Source organism: Cyprinus carpio, chromosome A7, assembly GCF_018340385.1.
Source record: "Cyprinus carpio isolate SPL01 chromosome A7, ASM1834038v1, whole genome shotgun sequence".
Lineage (NCBI taxonomy): Eukaryota > Metazoa > Chordata > Actinopteri > Cypriniformes > Cyprinidae > Cyprinus > Cyprinus carpio.
The window spans coordinates 33,999,987-34,018,455 of NC_056578.1; the positions used below are offsets into that span (position 1 = coordinate 33,999,987).

Below are 18,469 nucleotides of genomic sequence, written 5' to 3' on the forward strand. Positions count from 1 at the left end.
TAGCACATTTTATTAACACTAGGGACATGCCAGTATCAAATTTTCCTGTTGCGATTAATTGATAATGCTTTTGTCACAGTATACGGTATTATCATGGTATTAAAATTTAGTTTTAAAAAAGTGGTCATAATACAGTATAACAGGTTAAATAACTTTTTTCTTATAACAAAAATAACTGAACATTTAAATACAATAAAGCAATACAGAAAAAATATATAAAGTTAAAAGTTTTACACATTAAAGTGCAAAAGAACTATAAAGACCAATAGGTATCACTTTACAATAAAGACATCATTAGTTAAAAACAAATAATGCATTAACATTATGCATTAACACAAGTCAAGTTTATTTATATAGCACATTTTGTACACAATGGTAATTCAAAGTGCTTTACATGAAAGAAAGAAAAAAAAAATCATGAAGAAAAATAACCTCAAAAATAAAATAAGCGATTTAAGAACTTTGAAAATGATTTAAAAATGGACTTAAAAAGAATTTAAGACAGTTTAAAAATAGAAAATGATTTTACATAAAATATAGTGCAATACATAAAATATAGTGTTATCAGTTCGGACATCGCATAGTGCTCATTCAATAAATGCACAGCGAAACAATGAGCAATAGCTACATTTGCTATAGAAGTTATTAATCTTTGTTAAAAAATACAAGTCTTAGTTCATCTTAGCTCATTAAATAACACAGTTGCAACTTTCATTTTTAACAATGTGTTATTAAATATTGGAATACCTAAGATTAATGAATGTTCAGAAGAATTTTTCATTGGCAGTTTGTTAACTAAAGAAGCCCTAATGTAAAGTGTGAATGAACAATAAAGAATCAAAACACTTTCAAACAATATCTAGGACATGTTGTAGTCCAGATTAAAAAAAAAAAAGTTTGAAAATAAATAGCCTATTAAATCTAAATGTTAAAGTATTTGGCTCCGTGATGAACACCATAGCAAATCCACAAATCTGAATGGCTATTTAAAATTATTTTAAAATGGTTTAGAAAGTAGTAGCAGCTGCTTTATTAATGGGGTTTACTGGGTAAGGGCTGCAGTTTAGCGCCATCTGCTATCAGAGAGTGAATGTGCTTTCATTCAGCGTGTCTCTCACATGTTCCCCCATGTGCTTCTCATGTGTGCTTGTTTACATCAGAGCGCATGCTTCTTTCAAGCAGCATACAGCAGTGTTGTGCATTTTGAGCAGTTGATGGGAAAAATATTCTTAAAATGCATTCCAAATTCTGAATAATTTGTAATATATAATTATTCACGGTATTTAGAAGTGCCCACGATAACAATACCGTACATATTCATTACCGCGATATATTTATTACCGAATACCGGCACAAGTCTAATTAACACTACAAATTCTACATGATTTTTGTATACATGTTTGTTTACATAATTTCATCATGCCAAAATGTTTGTTCTTTGTATTGTTTGGGAAATATTCAATTTTGATACGTCTAAAAAGATATATAATAATAATTTATAAAAAAAAATTAGAAAATAAAAAACGCTAATAAAAACACAAGTACATTTAAAGAATTATCCTAATCAAAAAAATATTTCTGTTCAAATGCACTTTTGCTTCCAGTGTATTGAGGTTTGTAGTTATAGATCAAAGCTTTCTCCTCTTCCTCTGTACTAGGAAAGCTATGAAAACTTTTCCTCGCTGTAAAAGCAACAAAATAAATAAGGAAAAAAGTTAGTCTGTGAAGGTCTAACTTCTCAATTTGATAATCGATTGGAATAAAGGAATCAAATTTAAGTAACAGCTAGTAAAAACACATTGTATGTTGTTCAGTAGTAGTATTATTAACCATACCTTCATTCACAAAAAAGTAAGCCATGTAGAATGTGGTCTTAATGGCTGAAGGCATGTGGGGAATATAGGGCCGGGTCCACTCAAAAGCATTTTTCTCTGGATGCCATTGAGTAGCATAGATTGGGAAATTATATGCTGTGGATATGCATAGAAACAGTAAATGGCAATGTTACTCAATAGAGAGAGGTGAAAAGCACAGTCTATATGCTTTCTCTATCAACCCATCTGATTATCATCACTCACCTTCTATTGTGGACACAAACTCCTTTTGTCCATCTGTGTTGGTACTTAAAACTCTGTAGAAACTTTTCAGGGTCTTACTCTTGGTAAAGTTCTAGATTTAAAGGTTTGGAAATGCCACATTTTATTTCATCCAGCAAAAACAAAAATATACATTTGTGATGTTATTTTTTCTTTCTTTTTTTTCTTTCTTTTTTTACATTGCAGTTTTAAAATAACCCTCTAAAATTAACATTGCCATCCATCATATGAATATTGCAGTTTTGAATATATTTTCCTGTGAGAACTAAAACATTTCAGTGACACCTCTATTTGACCAAATTTCTATCACAGCCATGATGTTTAGGTTGTGCGTTAGCGTGTATACTGTATAATAAATAATGTCTGGTGATACTAATAAAGTGATAAACTATTACTAAATTTAGTGAATACATTCCAAACAATCAATACATGTATTAGACACTGTTTTCTAAGATATAAATGTGTATTTTCCTGTTGTGTACAACTGGTTACCAGTAAAGCACACAATGCAGAAAAGTTCATTATTTGAAAATAATTATTAAAAGTTTAAAAAATGTAACACTACTTTGTTAATCATTTTTTTTATATTGTTAATTTAATCACTAGTTTATACATTTTGTTGCCGATACCACTTGTTTATTTTTATTGCCATCCCAGCATCTATGGCTATTTTCATAGCTAGATATTTTAAAGGAAACTAGTAGTATCACAGTAGTAATGAAAACAACAATTAAGAAAAAGAAATAGTTGTTGAATGGTTATAGTAATATTTGACACACTACCTTTGTAGTAATACTCCATCGATGAGAGTTCTCTGTGATTGGTTCCGTTTCCAGTGATTTCATAAGGTCTACAGGGAAGTCTTTGAACAGTCTACTGTCTCTAACATCTAAACAGCATTGGGTAAATTAATATTTATACATTTATGATGACTACGACAATTATTTGATAAATTTATACTAGCCGCACTGCAGTGGTACCATGATAATTACATTACATCACTGAGTACCAAGTTAATAGTCAATTTTTGTGAAAAAAATAAAATAAAACCAATTCCTGGAGGTAAGCTGACATTGTACTTGCATTAACCATTATGTAAATATATATGATTTTTTTTAGTTAAATGTTATGAAAACATGGCTTTACCATCTGTGAAGTTCAGTGGCAAGGCAATACCACTTGTGTTGGTGCGGGACAACAACAACTTTCCACTTGTTAGAAATGTGAGCAGTTCAAATCCTAAACAGGTTCCCCATATAGGGAAATAATCACCATTTGAATTGGCCTGTTAACACACAAACACACACACACACACATTTACTCATTGGAAAAATTGGTTGGAAAATTAAATTACACCAACAAATTGTACTGAATAAAAGGAGCACCAAACAACAAAATGCAGTATATGTGTGTAAAATGAAGATCATTATGACTCATGATTTTTTTCATTGCTCAGGGGTTAAAGTTTTGCCAGACCTCTTTAATAGCTCTAACAAAAATCACAAAATTGACTGTAAACCCACAGTCTGACCTCTGCAGCTTCATTTAAAGGGTCATGAAACCCCAGACTACTTTTTCTGAGATTTTAGCAGAGATGTTTGTGTTGCACATCATAGAAGACAATGTTAGCATTCGATAGTTCTAACTGTTGGAGAAAACTGGTTAATTTTAAGCTTTTTTTGCAGTATTTTCATCTTCCGGGTTTAAAATCTACATCGTGTTGACGTCACAATTTGTGATGTGACAATGGACTATAGTCAGGGGTACACATAAGTGGTCCACATGTGCGACCAAAATAAGAAATGAGCTGTGTAAATTAGTTCAGAGTTTGCGTTTGCGTACCGACATAGGCTTGATTGGTGTCGCGTCATAGCTGTGTGGGCGGAGTCGGCATGGAGGAAAAGAGTCCTTTCCCCCTCATTGGAAAAGCATGGTGTTGACTCACAATGGCCTGTATAAAATAATTTCTTCCGCTCGACAGAGCAACATATGCATAAAAACTGAGCTGTATTGGGTCGGACTGTCCGTACGGTATCGGTGACTGGACAAATGACCCAATGGAATGGCCAGAGGTGTCGTTTCCCGACATTTTTTGTTACCTAACTGAGCAAGAGACAGCTTACTACAAGCCTATACGAGACGGCTTGTGAAAGTAAACATTTGTTGTTTTGTTTTGCTTAATTTTAATAAAGTGATAAAGACTTGAGTAAAAGCCTGTTGTACTTTCTTATTGATATATTAAAAAGATTTTTAACATTGACAAAACCGGTAACATTAAGGTCCACTGAAGTGCCTTGAAATGTGCAGCATTGTTCTATGTGGTGTGTGCTGCGGCTTTTTGTTGTATCCAGTGGGGACAGAATTACTGATTGTAATGACTTATACTGTCTTTTTACTCGTTGCATTGCATCCCGCCACGTAAACATAAAACCATGTCTGCATTTGTGATCGGAGAAACGACAAACAACAAGCGCTACTCTACACTACTCAAAACTCGCATTTGAATTATCAGTGGCAAATCCTTTACATATGAAAACGTACTCTTCTCTCCCAGGATCAGGAAACAGTCCTCCATAAAATGTGCTGCACAAATCTGAATATTTGGGTTGAACTGTTCTGAAACAGTGTTGTAAATACAACTTAACCACTGATTTCTAGTTGTGTCCTCTTTTGGAAGGCCAAACAAAGTATTTTCGCTTTCACAACGAAACAGCGTCTCCACAACATGGCGCCGGCGGCAACAGCGAGAATCAAAGTTACGCCTCCTTTCTTTGCCTGAACATTTGGTCGGCGTTATGCAAATCTTCCCACATCGTGACGTAGACATGTGGGTGTTTAAATGAGCCGTTTTAGGAGGGCGTGGACGAGTCTTAACTTTTATAAAGAATATCTCTTTGGGTTTGAGACTTTAGTCTTTGCAACTTCACATATCTTCTATATGCACCAAAAGCTTGTAACATTCCAAAGAGAAAGGAAAACTTGAAATTGTATCATATGACCCCTTTAATTATTCACAACAGCATGTGTTGATTTGCTATGACATACGCTTCAGACTGCGAGACCGCGTACAATAAGTAAGAGAAACATTCCTGGATCGAAAGAGAGTGTTTGTTTTTGCTTTGTAATAAGAGTTCGGCACAAACACGATTCATTCACTTAGTGAGTGTAACCGTTTTTACAGCTCCGTGACACAACCCGTCAAAAGACTTGTATAAATGCCACAGAATAAGCCTAAAATTATCAGAGGTGCAACAGCTTGTTCATATATATGTTTTCGATTCATAGTGCAAATGGCTGTGGATTTATTTGTGTTTTTAACTCGATGGGAGTGAAATGAAACTGTCTGAAACCGAAGCTGTCTGTACTGTGTCTACCCACTTACTCCTCCACTCTGCAGTGCACCACGACCACTTTTTTAGCATTTTTTTAAAACTGTATGGAGAACTAACCAGTGCTGAAACAGAGTTTCATGACCCTTTTAAATTGCATTACTATCAATGTTTAAAGGTGCTGCTTAATGTTTAAAAAATGTACTTTGGATTGATTGTTATGCTAAATATTTTTACCAAATGGACCATTAGTACACAAACCTCAAGAGCAAGTCTGTAGAAAATTCCAGCTGCTTTGGAATAGCCGGATGATTTAATACTGACTCCACCTCCAGGAAAAAGGACTCTAGATTTAGAGAAAAGGTGTCACAAATCCCTTATTGTAATCACTGCCATAATTATAAAAGACTTTACTTACCCATTTATGGATCTGAAGAGCCTTCTGTACTCATCATCTGACTTGTTTATCCTAAAGACATTTTTAAAAATAAGTTGCTTTAGTGATGAGCGTGCCTACAGAGTCAGTTACCGACATGTTAGTGACAGTGACAGTAACTGTACGGCATGTTCAGATTAGCTTACTACAATTTTATGTAGCAAACAGTCTGGGCACACTATATACTGTAAGAGAGTATGCCACATTGTAAATGTAACACACTCCATGGAACTAGAAATATCATTATTTCCAGTGTTGGAAAGGTTACATTGAAAATGTAATAGGTTACAGATGACAAGTTACCCTATTTAAAATGTAATATGTAGTGTAACTATTTCATGAAAAGTAATGTAACTGATTACATTTGATTACTTTTCAAAAATTTTCAACTGTTAATCATTTTCAGACATTTATAGAAGCAGGATTAACCTTACAGTTGTACTCAACACTGATTACTGTCAGACTTTCAGAATCCTTCTTCACTTGAATTGAGCCACAGCCACCTCAAAATCGGACTTTAGTGCCTTTTTTTTACTTTGAGATCTGTTTGAGGTTAAATACAGATTTAAAATCATAAGATATAGATTAATAGTTATGATACTGTTTTTGAAATCAAGTCTTTGCATAGTTATGACAGGAAACACTGGCATCTAACAATGCCTTGGGGAAAAAAAAACTGTTAATCTTAAACAAACAAACAAACGAACAAAAATCATACAAACCAAAATAGGGAATAAAACTTATTGCATAATCATGTGTCCTATTCTGTTTCCTCGAGTCCTGAAACATTGGTGTCTCATATTTTAAATCTGTATGTGTGTGAAAAATTCAGATGTAACCCACTTTGTAATCATTAACATTTTCACAAGTAACTAATTTAATTACACATTTTTTCTCAGTAACTGTAACAGATTACAGTTACATTTATTTTGTAATTAAATTACATAATTTAGTTACATGTAACTACTTACTCCCCAACACTGATTATTTCTGTGATAATAAATGGACACCACCTCTAAATTAAACATGAGATGATATGTGACAACAATGTAACATACTATTTATGAAATGTTAAGGCTGTCAATCATTAAAAAAAATAATAATCTAATTAATTACACAATGGGATGATTAAATTAATCTAATTAATCACATATTAATTGCACATCAAATTTGGTTGAGAAATTACCGACAAACGATCATTTAAAGCCATTATTGTGTTACATGAGTAGAGCATTAAATATATATTACAAAAACTAGCTTTCAAAATATTTTTTATTTTTAATTTTTTTGAGGGAAAAATCCCTTTAATTAGTTTTTTTATTAATATGGATTTTTCATTTTTATTTTCAGATTTTTGTATTAATACGTAATAAATATGAAATTACTTTTAAATGAAATTATACTCTAAATAACTAGATAGTCTAAAACTGCAAGTAGATGGCAGTAATGCCTTAATAAACAAATCATTAAGTCATTCATTCATTGGATTCATTCAAATGGCTGATTCATTCAGGAAGGAAGTAAATGGACCAGTGAATCATTGGTTCATCCGATTCATTCAGAAATTGTGTTGCTCAGAGATGCATAACAGTTCTGCCGTGGCTTAATTTAATAGGTAACATAATATATACGTTGACAAAACTGAGAAGAAAAAAGACAATATTGTGTCTAAAATATAACACAATATTAAGATCTTATTTATTAAACTGTTGTATAAAATCATTATCACATTTGCACTTGTGCTATTTGGGACAAAAATGACACATACACTCAAACTGGGCCGTTTTTCCCCAACATCTTGAATTTTGGTGGCATATAACCGCATTCAATAAGCTTCATCACACCGTGAATTGTTACACTGCATCATGTTCATCACCAGTCAATTGTGTTCGGCTCTTTGCTGCGCAGACCGATTATTCTTTGATTTACATTAGTTAACAGAAATACAGTTGTTCATTGTTAGTTAATGTTAGTTAACAGTGCATAATAATGTAAACAAACACAACTTTTTGATTTTAATAATGCATCAGTAAATGCTGAAATTAATATTAACTAAGATTAATAAATGCTGTAGAAGTAGGCTATTGTTTATTCTTAGATCATGTTAACTAAAGTAATTAACTAATGTTAACTTATGAAACCTTATTGTAAACTGTTTCCAGAATATTGTTAAAATTGTTACTGCCTTTAGTTATTATTTTGGAATAAATATAATGCATAAATGCATAAAAACACTATGAAATGTATAATTGGTATATATTAAATAAAATAAAAAATAATAAAATACAAAATAGAATTATATTTGTTCTCTTTTTTATGGAATATTTATATATAAATATATATTTATATATAAACTGCCTCATTTTAAAACACCACCGCACACCACTGAGATATATATACACACACTATATATACATATATATACACTATATATACATCTATATATATTACAATTCACAGTAAAATAGAAGTTTCTCATGTTTGTTTGTCTGTTTGTCATTGTATTTACTTCTAAGACATGGCTAAGTTGTAGCCAATTAAGTTGTATTTTACTTTCCAAGCAAAAAAAACAGTTGTATAATGAAATAATACTATTGCAATACATTTTCTGTACAAAAAAAGACTATTTATGAATGACAATTAGCCTATGATTTATGTTGCGTATTGCTTCCACAAAATTGTAGTCTCTATACTGCGCAGTATGGATTAGGCAACGCTAGTAGCCTAAGTAATTGTGTACTAAGTTGATGTTTATGCTGCAAGTGGACAAGTTGAAACAACACTGTTCCTCATTTTAATCAACAAACCCTGCGTGTTTACAGTGAAGGAAGTTTCTCTATATAGTGTTTTTTCTTACATCAGAGGCACCACACGAGCGCCAGCAGATTCCAGAAACTTAACGTAGGACGCCGCGATATATGAGTTTCTATGAGGTGTCGGTTTATACACTTCCTGGGCAAGAACACCTAGACAAGATTTAGACATGGTTTACTTCATGGAATATGTAATGATAATACATTGGCTTGAAACTAGCATGCACTCTATTTAATAGAGCTTTGCAACTCACCGATTATTGGTCTGTCATTCGTTTTTATTGGTGTTCCGATATGGTTAGAAAACACGGCATTTGAAAATGTAAAAAGGCAGGCAAGGTAGATGCGAATCATGTTTTCTTTCGATTGGAAATGTTGTGCTTCCCATAGACAGTAAAAGAAAGGTGCTTCCTCATTTGACTGTTCAAGCAATTTTCCTCGTTTATGACGTCATGTGTGACGCCAATGGTCATTTGAGTGACACCTACAGTCCTTTCATGGAATTACCTAATACATAGCCTACATATATATGTATATACCTCTTGTCAAAGAACATCTCCAAGGCACTATGAACCATCTGACTAGTGAGTAAAACCTCAAACATTCAAAAGTTTACCAGATATATATATATATAAATAAAAAAATCAAATAAATATCAAATATTTTTTGAGTCCCGTATGTCTTACTAGGCCATCTCGTTTAACACTGCATTGAGGACACTACAACCAGAGGGGTGCAACATAATTCAAAACAAGACGATCAAGATGATAATAAAAAAGTGCTTTGAAATAAAATTAATAATGGTAAGACAGAACCAAGCACTGTGACTGTTCCTCAATTCAAAGTGTAACAGTCTGTAATGGTCATTATCTGCCATGCCAGACGGACGTTGAAGTTGGGAATTATAAGTAATTTTTTCGTCAGTTTGCCAATCTAACATCAAATGTAACTATAGATTTATAACGTTTTGTATTGTAAAGTTAAGTTCCCATTTTATAATTTCCTGTAAGTTAAATAGCATGTGAAACAGTCTGGGTTACAGTCTGAGGTAAAATTATAAATTATATATATATATATATTTATTTATATTTATATATATATATATATATATATATATATATATATATATATATATATATATATATATATATATATATATATATATATATATATATATTTGATATGTATAAAATATTTTCTAAACTTCAAATGTAGTTAAGTGTTTGTTCAGGTAGGCTTTGTTGCTTGTGGAAACACGCCTGAAAGGTGTTTAAAACTTAAAATCTTATTTGCACTCTTGAAAACTGTTCACCAAAGACTAAATTTCAGTCTGGCAGAATTTTCTGCACACTTAACCACAAAGGTCAAAATGAGCATTGTAAATGTAAAAGCTTCACTTTACATTTATAACAACCATTGTTAATGTTTGAATTGTATTTCAGGGCTGCTCGTGAAGACAGATAATCAAAAGATGTTCTGACAACCTGGACAGAATTCAGCTCCAGATCCACCCTCCACACCAGACTTCTCACTTACAAGGACTGCTGTCTACTAGCATATTATGTGTTCTCTTCATACTTAGGTACATGCAAATATTACTCAGCGACATGAAAACGTGAATATTGCAAGAATAGGGAATGGATCTTATTTAAGAATATAATGTTAATTTGCTTTTTTAAATTTTAATATCCTTTAAATATCCTTTTTCTGTGATGTAAAGCAAAATTTCCATCAGCCATTACTCCAGTATAAAGTGTCACATGATCCTTCAGAAATCATTCTAATATGATGATTTATTATTAAAATGATCAGTGTTGGCAACAGTTGTGCTGCCAAATATTTTTTTGGAAACTGCAATACTTTTTTCAGAATTCTTTGATGAATAAAAAGTTAAAAAGAACAGCATTTATTCAAAATATAAATATTTTCTAACAATATACATCTTTGCTATCACTTCTTATCAATTTAACACATCATTGCTGAATAAAAGTTTTAATTTCTTTCAAAAAAGAAAGAATTAAAGTTTACTGACCACAAAGCTTTGAACTGTAGAGTATATTGTTAGAAAAGATTTCTATTTTAAGTTAATGCTCTTCTTTTTAACTTTTTATTCATCAAATAATCCTGAAAAAAAGTATCACAGGTTCCAAAAAAAATATTAAGCAGCACAACAGTTTCCAGCACTGAAAATAAATCAGCATATTAGAATTATATGTGAAGGATCATGTGACACTGAAGACTGGAGTAATGATGCTGAAAATTCAACTTTGTATCACAGGAATAAATTAGATTTTGATGTATATTAAAATAGAATAATGTTATTTTACATCATAATAATATTTCACAATATTAAAATTTTTCCTGTATTTTTGATCAAATAAATGCAGCCTTGATGAGCATAAGAATCTCCTTTAAAAAACATAAAAAAAAATTGTTCTGATCCCAAACATTTGGCCAGTAGTGTATGTGTGTCATTGTGTGTTTGATAAAAAATAAAAAAATTGGCATATGATTTCCAATAAATGATTGGATTATAGGGGCCTAATCTACAGCTGATTAGTTGTATTACAATGCTTGATTCAGGTTCAACGGGGGAGCATGTGATTAGTTAAGTAATTGTGCATGGTTAATGATGGCTCTTAAATATTTAAATGCAGTGTGTTGAATGCCTACTAAGACTTGCATATTTGTTCAAAATGTTTTGACCCTGGATGCTTACAGAAGGATAATCTTTCTTTTATGTGCTGAAAACATCATGAGCATTCATAATTTTTGTTGGTTCATGCTGAACTGGTGTTGATAAATGTACTCTTTAAATTAAATATCAATTTAATTTATGGCTTACAGGAAAATTTGGAAAATTAAAAATTCAGTATCTCAAAAAATTAGAATATTTTCTCAAAGATCAATTAAAAAAGATTTACAAATTGTTCATGATCTCCAAAGTTGGTTTAATTATGCACTCAATACTTGGTTGGGGCTCCTTTTGCGCAAATTACTGCTTCAATGCGGCATGGCATGAAGGTGATCAGCCTGAAGAATACATGAAGAAATCATCACTGACTTCAGAAACTTCACACTGGACTTTGGATTTTGTGCCCTTCCAGTCTTCCTCCAGACTCCAGACCTTGATTTCCAAATGAAATGCAAAATTTACTTTAATCTGAAAAGAGGACTGTGGACCACTGAGCAACAGTCCAGTTATTTTTCTCCTTAGCCCAGGTGAGATGCTTTTTGCGTTTTTTTCTGGTTCAGGAGTGGCTTGGTTCTAGGAATGTGACAGCTGTAGCCCATTTTTCTGAAGACGTCTGAGCGTGGTGACTCTTGATGCGCTGACTCTGGCTTCAGTCCACTCTTCTTTAAGTTCTTGAATCGGCTTTTCCTGACAATCTTCCCAAGGCTGTGGTCATCCCTGTTGCTTGTGCACCTTTTCCTACCACACTTTTTCCTTCCAGTCAACTTTCTATTACTATAATTCAATACAGCACTCTGTGAACAGCCAGCCCTTTCAGCAATGACCTTCTGTGACTTACCCTCCTTGTGGAGGGTGTCGAGGATCATCTTCTGGTCTTTCCCATAATTGTGGATGCATGTTCTAAACTAGCCCAGGAGGTACCCAGTATTTATACTCAAAATTAATCAAACTAATCAAGCTCAAAATTGAATATTCTTATTTTTTGAGATACTGAATTTTTAATTTTCCTAAGCTGTAAGTCATAGCCATCAGAATAAATAATAATAAAAAAAAAACTCTTGAAATATTTCAGTTTGTGTGCAATGAATCTAGAAGTTTGCTTTTTTAAATTAAATTACAAAAATAAAGACCTTTTCTATGATATTCTAATATTCTTTTTGAGATGCAAAAATATGTTTGCTACAGTCTCCCATATCTTGTTACTGCAGATGTTTTCCATCTATACCTAGCTTAGAACTAATACTTGTTTCCAGTTTTGTGTGCAATATGCATCTGACACTTTACAAACAGACAGAGGTGTAAAAAGTACTCAAAAATTTTACTCAAGTGAAAGTACAAGTATCTGGTCAAAAACATACAGGTACTTGAGTAAAAGTAAAAAGTACAACTTTAAATTGTACTCGAGTATTAAAAAAGTAGAAGTACTTTTTTTTCTGACAGACATACAGAAGAATGGTTAAAGGGAGAGAACAATAATAGAAAAAATACAGGGAAAGGGATTAAAAGTAAACTCCATCCTTTCTACCGTCATGCCATCCTATATGACTTTCATTTATTAGATGAACACAAACTAAGAGTTTTAGAAAAAAAAAAAAATTTCTCTTTATATAATGCAAGTGTATGGGACATCCAAAAATTACACTTTAAAAACTATACACAAAGTGAATATGACAGTAACTCATGCAACCCCTGTTAAGGAATCACTGTCTTCTTAAGTGAAAGGATAGGCATATGTAAGAAAAATACAAATACCATGACCGTCATGTTCACTTTGTGTGGTTTCTTGTGTGGTTTCTGAAGTGGTCCTGTCCCCTTGCATTATATGGATTAAAAATCTTTGCTTGTGTTAATGTGAAGAATGAAAGTCATAAACATCTGGGATGACAGAGGTTCAGTAAATGGTCAGAGAATTTTCCCTTTGAAGAGCAAGATGTGATGGAGAGGCTAGAAATATATTCCAGACAGAAAACAAGAATGTGTTGAATTAATGAGGAGAGTCATATAATTAAAACATTAACATTTCTAAAGGCCAACTTATTTGTGTTGTCTATTCAACATCACTGTCTAAAAGGAAAATTAATCTTTTAAATGTTTATTTGGGGCATTTAGAGTTTTTTTTTTCTCAGCAAATATTGATAATTATTTGTGACTAATTAGATTAATGAGAAAAGCATGTAATTATTAAGATTAAAAAAAATTCACTGACAGTCCTAATTCCTACTTAATGTTTCATATAATGACATATTGTAAATACAACTTATCCACCACCTGGTAAGAACATCACTAAACATTAATCACAATTAATATATAAAAAAATTTTTATATAAACACAACATTGGAAATAAAAAAAAATAAAAAAAAAAAAAAAAAAAAAGCCACAAAAATATTAATTGTATTTAAATTCTCATCACTGTTTTTATTTGCACTCAATTTTGTGCATTCAGCTAATATATTACATAGCTAATGGCACTAACGAAAAAGAACAAACAATGAATAAACTTATTTTTTTGGGGGGGGGGGGGGGGGGGGGGGGGGGTGTCGTTTTTGCTTTAAAACGACTGACATAGCACTTTTTATTTTGAAGTCATTCTGGATGTTTAGTTTGTTGTGTCTGTTACATCTCCTGTTCATTATAGTTTCTGTCAATTCATTGTCATCACCTATCTTCTATTATAGTCATTAACTGGGATTTTAAAAGAGAATGTGACTAATTTTCAACCAAATTTGTATAGTTATAACACTATATATGTAAATGATCTGTGCATACTTTTTCTCCATGTTACCTGCACCATGTATCCCTGTTTATTTGTCGGCAAAGTCAATTGGATGATATGTTTTGCATCATATACATTCATTTACATATACAGTACAAAACTGTCTCCTACAACTCCATATTTCAGCAAATATATCAAATATTTAATTACATTTTTCATTTCTTCAAGCTTTTTTCTTTTTTATGTAATTTTCCACATTCATCTGTCCACACTCCACAAAGGGACTATGTGTTTCTACATTCTTCTATTCTAGCAACACTGGTTAAAACTTTATATCTCCTCATTGTCATCATTTAAGTCTATTTTATCCATTTATCTCTTTCTCTCCTTTGGCTGCTCCCATGATGCTGGGTATACATCACCACAATTTTCAAAGTTGTCGGATCGTTGTTCTTTTCATACTACATGTGTATCTTCTAGCTGCTTTGGTCTGCACATTACACAACGATTCAGCTACTAGGGGTCACACTACAAACAATATTTCACTAGAAAGAATCCCAGACAACTCTATAGGTCTCGTTTACAAAGCGCATGCACGAGAAGTGATACGTGAAATCACGTAATATCACATATGGGCAGAATTCTGGCGCCAGCCTGGAATTCCTCCAAATAAAAATTATGTTCCACAAAAAGCTTGATTTGCAGCAAAAAAGAAAAACAGAAGTCCTCCCCCATAAATTTCCCTTGCCCTGTATCTTTCTATATTTAAATATTTTTTTAGCTAAATATTTCTTTGGCATTGACACTTCTCTGTTTGGTAATTCACTCTATGTGTTCGTCACTCATGTGAACAAGATTAGCCCCAGATTTCGAGCTTTGGTCTGCAATCTCCAAAAAACTGACGGCAAGTAAAACTCAGGGCTAAAATTGTCTAGTGTATACCCGACATTAAGGCTCTTCTCAGCGGAATTATCCGCACAGCCATTTGGCACAGGTTTTTTTGCCAAGGGCCTTCCTGATGCAACCCAGCACTGAAAGTGTGCAACCCTGCTGGGACATACTCACACACGCGCTTACTTGTTATATCCATTTCTGTCTCACAAATATATTTAAACAATCATTTGAAACTGCAGTGATGGTTATGTTAAGGGGTTGACCTTCAGGCTTGCTTTTTTATACCCTAAAAATCATACAAAATCAACAGGTTGGTTTGTTCTTGTTCCTCCCCATAACTCCATCCCTGTACGCATTAAAATCCCACATATTGACATCCTGTTTTCATCCATCCCTTCAATTTTATTAACCTATTCAGATCTAATTTCATGCCTTTCTTCCAGGATCAGACTTCAGTGATTGTTTCTTACAAAGTTGTAACCATATAATGCACCAGCTAACAACAATGGTTGTTCAACAGTCTAAATCCATGAGGGAGCTTGCATTCAAAGTTTGGTGTTCAGAAAGCGACCTGTGGATCTGGAACGCTTAACAAACTGGTCCGACCCCTGCCTCTTGCAGCTTTTGGTTCTTGCCCCCACAATGCAATATGTAATATAAAATATGAATAAAACTCCTGTGAAAATTAAATGCAAATCAAAACAAATTCATATTCCTTCATATTTAAAAATTAGACATAGACAAGTGTGCGTCATTCCAGATGTCCAGATGGTGTGCCTCATTCCAGATGTCCAATCAAGTTAATTTGCCACCCCATGTACCTTTTGAATGCTATGTAAATGCATTCCATGTGATCAGATAGTCTTAACTCATGAAAATGCTTAACACAGTAGAATTAACACTAGTGTGATTAGTTTAGATTACATCATTATGACCAATCGCCAGATCAGTAGTAAAGAAAACTTATGTAACATTTTTTTATAAACCTAACCACAAAATACAGATGTGTATCTTTTTGTTTGGGAGTCTCTTGGTTATGACTGAGTGCTCCCAGCTGGCTGTCAATAAAACTGTTACTGCAAAGAGCATCTTGGGGGTGGTGTCTTGTATGATGGAACTTGGAAATAGAAGTTCTAAAGAAGAAGCACACAGGACTTGGGCAATGTATAGACTGAACTTACACTGCTTAACTCTGAACACTGCTGTATCATCTGACAGTTATGCAGATACCATTTCTACAAAATACACTGAAATAACCAGTGCTTGATTAAGAAGTCCAAAATGATGGAATTGTAATTACATTATTAAAGCAATAAACCCCATGAAGCCGTGGTTTACAGTGAATTTAGAACAGCTAAGGGGCATTGTAAGGAATGACCGGAGTCTGTGAAAAAAGATGGACGATGCATCTCCACTTCCTTTCACTGTAGAAAAGTGAAGCCAAAATATCCCATGTACAGCCACTGTCATCTTGTGCTGATGATGTCATTCAGAGTCTTTTTCCCCCCTCCAATATTGCATTTCTAATCAACTCCTGGCAAACACATTTTAATTTTTATTATTTTTATTATCACTTAACCATATATTATGTGTCTTTGTAAGGATTTTGTAAGGATTAAAATGCATATTTACCGTGCAATCACAAACACCAAACAGAATGAATTACCGAACTTTTTTGTCAGCCAATCCCCTTCGACCCCCCTCCCCCCCCCCAAGATTTTAAGTAACATTTCATTAATATTTCTACACATTCACGTTTGCAGTTCATTAATGATAACAATGAAGTATTTTTATTTTTACTCTTCAAGTGTTTATTTTGATTTTTTATTTTATGAGTTAGTCAATTTGAGTTGTGAGCATTTGCAGCACGTGTGTTGTCAAATTGATGAAGATGTTTTCTTGATTTGCTGGGGCTTTTTCTATTTGCATATGTTTTCTGAAGTTGCAGTGCGTTGAGCTCTCTCGGCCACTGTAATAAACCCCATGGAAACCTTGGTGTAATGTAATGTTTAATGTGCTTTATGAAGTTGACAACAAAGAATGGAATATGTTTTTAATGAGTCATGTATAAAAGTAATCTAAAACTAGTCAAAAAGTAGTCAAAATACATTACCTATTTCCTTCATGTACTTTGTAGTCAGTAATCTACCCAAGCACTGGAAATAAGTTTGGTTTTAGTGTGGCATCGTGACTGTGCACTTGGGGTAATCCCTGCGTTCCATTCAGAAGGGCCCATCCCTATGCCCTAATCCCTTCACAGGGTTTATCCACCAGAGTGAGAGCTTCGAAGGGGTGAAGGGTGTAGGGGTCCAAACTCTTTTTTTGGAACGCACTTCTGCATCATCTTAACGAGATGATCAAGGAGGCGACTTTGTTGCACATTTTGTACGCTGGTTGACCCCCAAATGTATTATACATTAAATATAATGTATATTTGTATATGTAATGTAATATGTATTTGTAATGTATATTGTGTCTATGTATTTTAAACATTTGAATGGACTGATAAAGGTAGCTGTAAAGTATTTTTGTTGTAGTACAATATCGTTTTGACCATCATAATGCACCAAATCTTACTCATATAAATATTACAGTACAGAAAAATACTATACATACATTTATAGTTGAAGTTGAACTACGAGGCTCCTGTTGTACCAATTCTGTGCCAAACAACTTCCCTGTACAGTGGTTCATGGGGGCCTGAAGTGTCCATCGGTTGTACCCTTCAAAATCCTTCATTCTAAAGGGCCCTTTGAAGTGGCCTGTTTTGAGCACTTTGGTTTGGGATGACCCGTCAAAATGGCGGCCATGATTATTTTCACTCCGAAGTGTCCTTGGGAGAGAATTTATAAATGGCAGTGCAGTGAAGCAACTGACGCAGGTAGGTCAGGTGACAGTAACAGCATGGCGGATGTTGTACGTCAGAATTTCATTCATAGTATCCGATGGGCACCTGTGTTCATACTCTATAGAACAGGAATCTTCAACCCTGCCCCTGGAGAGCTACCGTCCTGCAGACTTCAGTTAAAACCCTGCTCCAACACACCCGTCTCAATTATCGAGTAGCCATCACCTTCATTAGCTGGTTCAGGTGTGTTTGATTGGGGTTGGAGCTGAAATCTGCTGGACAGTACAGCTCTCCAGAAGGAGGGTTTGGAGATCCCTTTTTAATGCTTGTGAAGTAGTACATTTAAATAGTAGCCTACTGCTATTTCGTTTGCCTTAATTTTTCTATAGTGGAAGGAAATAGAAAAAAAAAATTATATATATATATTTTATATAGCTATAGCAGAAGAAGCCGTAGTTTACAGGAATTTTAGAACCTCTAGCTAGGGCGTTTAAAAAACAAACCAAAGCTGTGTTGAAATCACAGTAACCATCACAGGAATTATTGCTTTCATATAAAAAAAAAATAAAAAAAAATAAAAAAGCTTACTACATATACTTCAAGGTTTTTTTCTTTTCTTTTCTTTTCTTTTCTTTTCTTTTCTT

At 33.3% G+C, this 18,469-nt stretch overlaps 2 protein-coding genes across 2 annotated transcripts in view; one reads left to right on the forward strand and one right to left on the reverse strand.

The window, feature by feature from the left end:
* The window catches only part of LOC109056419 (aspartyl/asparaginyl beta-hydroxylase-like), a 62,310-nt gene extending 51,989 nt beyond the window's left edge, over positions 1-10,321 (forward strand). Inside the window, exon 19 of the mRNA XM_042760895.1 lies at positions 10,117-10,321. The gene's annotated coding sequence lies outside the window, so the exon portion shown is untranslated. The remainder of the gene's footprint in view (positions 1-10,116) is intronic.
* LOC109113352 (gamma-glutamyl hydrolase-like) lies at positions 1,236-9,123 on the reverse strand. The gene is made up of 9 exons (XM_042760900.1): positions 8,929-9,123; positions 8,719-8,827; positions 5,844-5,894; positions 5,687-5,771; positions 3,243-3,381; positions 2,879-2,985; positions 2,079-2,169; positions 1,836-1,970; positions 1,236-1,682 (listed from the first exon to the last, which is right to left on the reverse strand). Exons 1-9 carry the CDS (start codon positions 9,026-9,028, stop codon positions 1,561-1,563), a joined length of 939 nt encoding a protein of 312 aa, XP_042616834.1. The 5' UTR covers positions 9,029-9,123; the 3' UTR covers positions 1,236-1,560.
* Positions 10,322-18,469: the final 8,148 nt, after the last annotated feature.